The following is a 9633-nucleotide window of genomic DNA, read 5'->3' as shown; positions in this document are numbered from 1 at the left end:
TGTATTATTTGTTGAAACTGTCCTTCCGATTTGATTTGAAACTGTCTCATTGCTATCTGTTTGTCAATAAAACTTTGAAAAAAAAACTATCTCTCTACATCCTTTCTTCTTCTTCATGGATGTAAATACATCACCTGCCTAACAACTCTTGTATTGCTGAGGTTAGGGAGGAAAGTTGAAACACTGTGTAAGACTGCCTCTGAGATATGTGCTTTGTAGTCTAGGATACATATTTAAGGTACTGAACACTGGTACAAGTTCATCTATCAGAACCAAACATAAAGATTGATCAGGACACACCTGTGCCATGGTTTTCTACTTTGTAAAATGAGAATAACTCATTTGAGGAAAAACATGAGATAACACACATAAAATGTGTAGTGCCAAACACATAATGCTTACCTCATTAAAACTATGAGTGCTATCATCATCACTGTTGTTTTTATATGGTCCCTGGGCATTGCATTAGAAAAACCACTGGGAAAACAACTACTCAAAGCTCAAGACTACACTCCTATGGAAGCATCAGGCAGACTTAAAAATCCCAAGAACTAAAGAAGCATTTATACTCACTAAGGGAACTCCCATGATGGTGTCATGTAGTTAACATAGATTAGTAATGATTATGGTAGAAGAAACAGCATGAACTAAATGAGTAGATGTTCATCAATTATGTGGATGGCCCTGGGAATGGAAATGACCAGAAGGGTGTTCAGGAAAAGAGAGTTTTGTGAACAAAAGCAGAAAGGCATGGAAAAGCATTAGGCCTTCGCATCAGCAAAAGATCATTTGGTGGCATGCAAATATAGGACACCAAGCAAGGATAACAGAGAAAAACATGCCAGAGAGGCTAGAATGTGTCAGGTCTTCTAAGATCATGGTGACTCTGATAAGAAATATAAACTATTTTTAGTTAGGAAGAAATTATATCCGAGTAAATTTACAAGGAGGCTGGCAGAGTAAATAAAGCCTGATACCAGGTGAGTAAAAATGGAGGCTGAAACTAAGATGTTTCACTGGGAATTGAATTCAGGATACTAATACAAGAGGTTTCTGAAATTTATACTTGGAGAGAGTTAAAACAAAAAGATAATGAGCACACATGATCTTCTAAATAAGATTTTATTTATACAAGGTACTTTACAAAATTATGCAAAAAAATAAGCCATAGTTGATTATACATTTAGTTGTATATCGTTTTTTTGGTTTTGTTTTGTTTTGTTTGTTTGTTTGTTTGTTTGTTTTTTGGGGGGGTTGTTTTTGTTTTTGTTTTTTTGCTGAACCGGGGATTGAACTCAGGTCCTTGAGCTTGCCAGGCAAGCGCTTATTCCACGGAGCCATCTCTCCGGCATGTATATCGTATGAAAATAATATGATTACATGAAAGAACTTTCCCAGAAAGTGATGTGAGAGAACTCTTCAATTCATAGCTGCTGAACCTGGTGAAGATGTTAAGGCCCCAAAACTTAAATTCTACCTCACAAATCACCATTGGTCTAGAAAGTCCTACTTAGCTTGGCATAATACAGAGTTGGTACAGAATAAAAAGGTGAACTTCTAAATTTAACATTCATACAGTTATGTGAGTCAAGTTTAGATAACTCAGCCAGTTTCATGTATTCCTTTAACTTGGGAATTACAATACATTAAGAAAAATAACCATGGACCAGCAATTGGCTTCAAATTCCTCCACAGAATTCTATAGATTCAGGAACACATTGGAGTATAGTGTCTATACTGTAAAAGCCACACTGAACTGTCATATCTGACAGATCTTCAACCTCACTCCATGCTTGTCATTTACTGACTCTCTTTGTCACCCAAATGGTATTGCAGTTTCATTCTGGCATAACCTTTTCCTGTGGCAACTTAGAATTTATTACAAGATAAAGAATCCTCCTAGATGTTTTGAGAAGTAACCCAAAATGCAATAATTAAAATCAAATCAATGTCCTAGATATCAAAGTACAACATTGAAAAGGTCAAACATGTAAAAAGTGACCTTTGCATTTTATATATTCAGTGTTTGATGTATATGGTTTTCAAAAAGTATCAGAAAATGCAGAAACCTTTATATAAAAATTAGCATGAATACAAAAATTTTAAAGTATTTGTTCAGAATTTGGTGAGCATTTATTTGTTAATAGCAACTCATTTAGTATACATTTTACTCTGTATAACTGTAAAAAAAATAAACTAAAATACTGGAATAAGTGTGATTTAATCTATATTCTTAGTCTGGTCAATACATAACTAGGCATTAAGTATAAGGTATGTTCAACTGAAATGTAAAAGGAATAGAATTATAATTTCTTTAAAAGTAGAAAGTAATTTATATCTAAAGCCTAGAGCCTGAATAATCCAGTGGTAATATATTATAATGTAGTCCACTCAGATCAGTGTATTATACTCAACTTAGTTCTTATTTATCTTGCCAAGTTGTCTTGTAAATAATGCAGCAAGTTAAAGCTGGCCTTTGTTCAAGAGGCAAGAAAGTAGGACAGAAATGGATATAAAAATCCACTAAAAATGCCAATATTTTTCAAGGAGAAATTTGAAACCCCAAATCATTATTCACAAGTTAATATTAATTATAACATGACTTAAATCTCAAATTGCTTCTCAGTTATGGATATGTCTCAAAACAGTCTCGTACTGATGTAACAGAAAAACAATGGATAAATTCTGAAAATCACTGGAGCATAAAATGTATAATTATACTTGATTTTCTATTTGAGAAAAGTGAGTAGAGATCAAATAAGGGTAAAATCTTATTTTACAAAGCTATTTAAGGATAATCCAGGTAAGCCTTAAAACAAGGTGATAACATGCAATGTCTTCTTGTGCTTAAGACAAAAAAGTGTCCATTTCTCTAAAAGAACTGCCTTTTCTGCAAGACATATTCTTTCTCTTGCCTTCAAGCTATGTAATTGGAACCCTGAACATACTTCGGAGCTTTTGTTGGAAGCGATTTCCAACAAAACAATACAGAAAAGGATTAATGCAGCTGTTGGTGAATCCCAGAAGGATGGCAAAAGGAAGTCCTAACTCAATGCCTGCTATAACTTCACAGCTATTCATGACACCCATCCAGGCCAGAGCATCCAAGAAGGTCAGTATGTGGAAGGGAAGCCAGCAAATGATGAATGCCAGTACAACAGCAGCTGCCATCTTGAGGACTTGGTCACGGGTTATTCTGTTCTTCCCAAGGCTATTGGTCTTTAGTAAGTGTTTTCTCATTCCAAAGTAGCATGTTGTTATGAATATTAGAGGAATAATAAAACCAAGAATATTTTTCATTAAGGCAATCCCAGCTGACCATTGGGCATATTTCTCAGGTGGGAAAGCCATAATGCAAGCATTCACTCCTAAGTATTCAGTATTTCTGACATCTCGAAAATAAAATGTTGGCAACGAAGAGAGACAAGCCATACACCAAACAAGGGGAACTGTGTAAGATGCTTGCCATGGATTTCTTCTTTGAGACAGAAAGGGGTAGAGGACAGTTTGATACCTATCAATGCTCATGCAGGTAATAAAAAAAATGCTTGCAAACATGTTCAGAGTCAGAAAAGAACCAAAAACTTTGCACATCACTGGTCCAAAGAACCAGTCATATCTGTAAGAATAATAGGTTGCCCAGAGAGGAAGAGTAGCCACAAGGAGTAAGTCAGCCACAGCCAAGTTGAAGATGTAAATGCTAGAAACCTTTTTAGGACCCTTTTGACAACAAAACAGCATAACCACAACAGTATTAACAAGAAATCCAATCACAAAAACAATGTAGTAGAGAACAGCAATCACATCTAAATGTTTATCTGATGGTTTTTGTGGGCAGTTAAAGATGGAATCATTGCTGCTAGATATGTTCACAAGTCTGAAGTGCAGACTGCTGGTAATGTTTTGGCTGTCGGTGCCAGAAGTAAAATTGCCCTTCATAGTAAAATTTCAACAACTCCTGATTCTTACAAGTTCTGTAAGGGAAAAAAATGAAGCTCTTAGAACACAAGCAAACATGGAGTATAACTGAGTCATTAACATTTTAAGCTTATCAAAAGTAAAATATGATTATAGAAAACACTATGAGATAGGGTCATGTGTACAGAATAATAATGGACCTCACCTCGTGAGAAAGAAAAAAATATACTTAAGAGTGGCAACTAAGACATTTCACTGAAAATTCTGAACAAAAGTAACTTTTGCCCTGTTTTCTATCATCTTTTAGAATAGTTTAAGGAAAATTAAGTTTGCAGAAAGTTAGGATAATAAATACATGAAACAAGAAGAAATTCAAGTTAATATTCTAAAATACTTCATTATACATCTTAGTCTGTATACTTTCTAGAAATCAAACATCACCCTGCTATTTCATACAGAAATGTTTTATTCAAAGTAACTAATTATATACAAATCATTAAAACTATAGAAAATATAAATAACACAAATATTGAAAAATAAGTAAGTATACAAATAACTAGGAAAGAATAGTCAAAGGAGACAATGAGAAGAAAGATTTGTACTAATATTGTTTAGACACGATATCATGTCTGCATCTTGTACTCTGAATAACTACTATGAAGACAACAATATGCAATGTATTAATTATTGTAATTTCCCCACTAACTTGTTTTAAGACTGTCTCATTGCTATTGATTTCTCATTAAAATTAATTAAAAATTTTTAAAAAGAATATTCACAGGAGAATATTGGAATGAGGGATCATGATCAGGTTTTGCTAATTAAAAATAATATCTTTAATTCTAAGTTTTCATTGTTTTCACATTTTAGTTAAGAAATTATTATACATGTGCCTGTTTTTAGGAAGCCTCCTATTTCAGATTTTAATAGAGAATATCAGTTTTAACTAAAGGCATCTAATTTTAGTCTATTCAGGAGAAGAAAATATTTTCAATTTAAGGAAGGAAAAAGAAAACAAAACAACTAAACATGTTTGAGGGTCAAGCAAAAATAGTTTTGATTATTCAATGAAATGACAACTGAACATCAATGTATAATCATGGAATAATCTTACTATTTTTCCTTTGCTTTATTTACAGTTTAAGACAACTGTTCATTATCCTCAAATTTTACAATCAGTATTCAGGTTTTGGAACAATATTTAGTTCAGTTTTCATTGTGGTAACATTATTTTGAAACAAAAGAAAATTTGCTGAAGATAAACACACTAAGGGAAGGATGACTTGGATATTTTCAAAACACACACAAATGAAACACATAGTGAAAAAATATAATCACCAATGAACCACTTAATAAACAGAAAACTATCATTTTTGCTTAAAGCTTATTCTTTTATATCACCTTACAAATTTACATGAAAGAATAAAATATAAATCTCACTGAAGACTTACTGGTAGCTGGAGTTCAAAGAAGTTCTAAGTCAGCTTGCCTAGTTCTTAAATGCACCCCTGTAAGAGAAGCAGTAGTAAAACAATTTAAGAATTTTTTAAAAAATACAGTTAAAACACAAGGAAAAAAAGGCAAGGTTATCCAAAAAGTATTTTCACTTAGTGTGTGTCCTATTCTCCAAGTCAAGTACATATAAATTGTTCACACTTACCTTAAAATTTCAGGCTAAAGAATGCTTTGAATTCTGTGCTTATTCATTCTCAGACTCGAGAATGTAATAGCACCAGATCTCTGGTTTCCTTCTTGTATGTTCAGCCTGTCCACTGGGGAGCCTTCAACCTACATAATTCTAGGGCTGCCTTCTGAACATTTGCCAAATTTTCAGAGCATTTCTTTTTGGCTGCAAAACATGAATCTGAAATTCTCACTGTCTCCAATCATAGAAGTTCATTCAAATAAGTCTCAAACAAAAGATTAAATTTCCACAAATACGTTAGAGACTTTGGAAGTCAGTGGCTTACTTTAAAAGTAGAATATGATTATTTACAGAATTTTCTCTCTTTTCCCCTGACACTGATATTTTATAGAAAGTTCAAGAGCAAGAGACAGGAGAATTTAGTCTAGCAGGAGAGTCTTAGTTCACCAACATCTTTTATAATATGTGGTATTTTTACTTGTTTATTAAGGAACGATAGCAACTTGAAGTCTACCACTTCTAAAATTCCTTGCTTGCTTTAAGCAGTTTTTATTGGCTTGTTGCTAGAAGGTTGAAGATTAGAGGGATATAATTTTCATGTACTGGAAAAGATGTATTAACATTTAGTGCCTCCTTTCATAGGACTTTGTCATACTTGTAGTTCAAATTCAAACCATACAAGGCAAAGAAAGATTAGGCAGCTATTTCAGCCTATAACACTATTTGTGCTGTTCTTTATTTCTGTGGTGGTACAGATGAGCAACTTTACACAAATCTAGTAGGACCAAGAATGATAAAATGAAAAAAGATAAGAAATAATTATGATATTGATGATACTAACTAACAGTAAATGTTAATGCCAAACATTGTGCTAAGTGCTTTAGGATCAATAGTTTAATAAAGAGGCAATACAACATATTGGTAACTTTATGACTTCTAAGGTCCAGCCAGGCTGGATAACTACCAAGCTCATGAGGCCAGCTGTACCACTTCATATTCTCTACTCATGGCTAAGTTACTTTCCTGCTTTATGTCAGTTTTCTCATCTGAGAAATGAGATACTGTTGATTACCCACACCATGAAGTCACAATAATTAAATAAGGTAATATATTGAAGTGCTTAAAAGCTATATGCAGCACATGATAAAAGTTATTATGAACTATTACTGTTATTATCTTTTAATAAGTCAAAAAGTAAAGATCATAGAATTTAAATAAGTTTTCTAAGGCTACATAGCTATTGAGAACATTTGAATTCAAGCTGAAAAAAATTGTAAGAGATCATGCTTAAAAGCTTTATATTACAGGAAGAAGCACTAACTGATCTTTTAATATTATTTTTTGTCCTGGCAAGAAGGAAACATATGGCATATCCTGAAAATTACTACTGACCATTCATAATCTATTATAAAGGCATCAGAGAGGAAATAGTTTGAAGGATTACAATGTAATAAGGATGTGCAAACTAAAGGCTGCATAAAAATGTGCACCCAGATAGTTTTTGTGGCTAATACAGGTAGCCAGAAAACTCTGGACATTTTAAGTTCAATTAATTCTAGTTCTTTAAACAAGCAGTATGGGTACATCTACCCATATTTCATGGATCAGGTGAGGGAGATGAACATTCTGTCCATGAGGTGGGTACCTAAGTAAGGCATTTTGCAGAAGAACCAGGAAGGAGAAGTGAGCATTAATAACAGGAGAAAATTATAAATGGCATAAAACAAAATAGATCACTTTTGATATTTGTCTGTTTCTCCACTGATATTAAAGTTAACTCTGTAGCACACAGGAAGATGAGATCATTAAAAATAGCTTTGTTGTCTGAAAAATATAGTAAGATTCAAAGGCTTCTATGTTACCATCACAGTGTTTCTTTAGGTAGATTGAGTTTGCATATTGACAAAATGCACTACATATATTTTATTAAATATCAAAATATTTGTTTCCTAAGAAGTGGAGAAATTCAGGTAAAAACTTGGTCCAAATGGTGGGAAACTGATGTTTGGGAAACAGAAGAATGGTCAGATAATGTTTATGTCAAGGACAGTTTGAAATGGAAAATGGTTTCATTTTGTTTAAGCCTAGTTTCTTCTCTATTTAAAATGTTTGTTTGTTTGCCATACAAAAGATTTTTCCAGGCCAGAACCTCTTAAGTGTTAATGCTGGATCAGATTCATACTCTGCTCTCTTCCAGTCCCTTCTCATGCCCTCTCCATAAAAGCAGCCAGGAGGTGAGCCATAAACTTTTGAGAACAAACTGCAGGGTCATCCAGGAGACCTACGCTCAAACATTCCCTAGGAGCAAAGGAACTTGCCTAGACCTTTCATCCTTCAATACAGTTATGCTCTATTCTAAATAAAGTTTGAAGAGGCACACATGTTCTAGAAGATTGAAAATAAATTGATTTTATTTTCTCATAACTTCATCAGGCAAAGAAAAATTGTGTAATTGCAAGCAAATAAAGACAGAGAAAAAGTAATAGCAATAATACTGATGATACTCAAAACAAATATGGCATATTATTGATTCAGCAAAGAACTACCAGTTAAGTTAAATGTAAACATACTTGATAGTCAAATAAATGTCAGTAATGGGAAGGAATATTACACACACACACACACACACACACACACACACACACACACACACACAAATTCACTCTCCTAGGAAGAAGGGGTAATTTTTTCCTGGAAGATTAACTTTAAAACCTTTGGGTCATTTGAATAAATTATGCAATTCTTCAGGACAAGTGCAGCTGGGCTGGCAGAGTTTAAAATGGTAAATCACATTAAATTACTTTCTTAAATGAGTTCCAATTGTTTCTTGTGAGATTACTTAACAGCAAATTTAAGAGCACCACAAGTTTTTATAAAAGATGTTCTTTCTCTGCTGTAAGGGCACAAGGTTCATGGAACATGTTATTTGCCCCCTCACACTTTTCTGCCTCCATACAAATGAGGCTTAAAAAGGAATACATAAATGCAAATTTCTATGCAAACTACCCTGGCTATGGAATGATTAAGTATATGTGGGTCTTGATTTTTATTCTTTTTTTCAAAGACATTTTAATGTATTCTACACTCCAAGAAGCTCTGACAATATCATATCTGCTTCTCCCAAATTCAACATTCAGACACACACAAACACACATACACACATACACACACACACACATACATGTGTGTGCACTGCATTTATGTATACACCCACATAGGTATTTCACAGCAATTGTCCTTCCATTTACAAGGAAGCCTCACTTTAATTGCCTATGGACTTTTCCACCCCTAGAAGTCTTTGAAGGAAGGGTAGTTAAGAAATTGTGTTTTGGCCGTGAATCATCCACATGGCTGACACTGACAATGGGTCTACAAACTACAGTAAACCGCTTCAGGGTAAATCCTGAAGGGATTTAACTTACCTTGTCAGATAGAAATGTTAAATTTCTTGTTATATAGGTCTTGCTTTATCTTGGTTTTAATGAAGAAAAGGTATAAATGAGGTATAAAAAAATGAGGTATAAAAAGTAAAGCCATATTAATATGCTGAGGTGTAAAAGACTCAAGCCAACAACTTCTGACACTGCCAGTCCTATGGAGAACCCACTACTATTACAGACTACTCAACCATATTGCATTATTTTGCTGAATTCACACACCTACAATATTTAAATTGCAATTGAATACCCATGTCTGACAAAACGGAACAAAAAAGGGGATACAAATGAAAGACCATTTTGTATCTGTATATGCAAAATAGTTACAATAGATATACAGCTACTTTCTCTTAATTCCACAGAAGAAAGATTTGTATTTTTTTTTGTATATGTAAAATTGTTGACATCAGTGATGTCTTCCATATTCTTTTCTTTTTTTTGGTAGCTTATTTTTTTTCCACAGTTTTATTGATAAACAGATAGCAATGAGACAGTTTCAAATCAAATCGGAAGTACAGTTTCAACAAATAATACACTGCATATATTCTTCTTAGTGGTTAATTGCTGCACAAGATGCGGACTTGTGATCCTATTTACAAACACCATTAGAACAAATCATTCTATTCATTAAGA

General features: G+C 33.4%; 1 protein-coding gene across 1 annotated transcript; it reads right to left on the bottom strand.

Moving 5' to 3' along the window:
- Positions 1-1328: 1328 nt before the first annotated feature.
- Agtr2 (angiotensin II receptor type 2) lies at positions 1329-5633 on the bottom strand. The gene is made up of 3 exons (XM_023708757.1): positions 5579-5633; positions 5370-5426; positions 1329-3974 (listed from the first exon to the last, which is right to left on the bottom strand). The coding sequence occupies exon 3, from the start codon at positions 3937-3939 to the stop codon at positions 2923-2925; it is 1017 nt and encodes a 338-aa protein (XP_023564525.1). The 5' UTR covers positions 3940-3974; positions 5370-5426; positions 5579-5633; the 3' UTR covers positions 1329-2922.
- Between the last annotated feature and the right edge of the window lie 4000 nt (positions 5634-9633).

Source organism: Octodon degus, unplaced genomic scaffold (genome assembly GCF_000260255.1).
Source record: "Octodon degus isolate 3935 unplaced genomic scaffold, OctDeg1.0 scaffold00637, whole genome shotgun sequence".
NCBI classification, from domain to species: domain Eukaryota; kingdom Metazoa; phylum Chordata; class Mammalia; order Rodentia; family Octodontidae; genus Octodon; species Octodon degus.
Note: the sequence above shows the minus strand (reverse complement) of the source record. Positions and strands in the feature narration are given on the sequence as shown.

Excerpts from the sequence above, each read along its gene's own strand:
- Agtr2 (XM_023708757.1), bottom strand. The coding sequence starts at position 3,939 with ATGAAGGGCAATTTTACTTCTGGCACCGACAGCCAAAACATTACCAGC.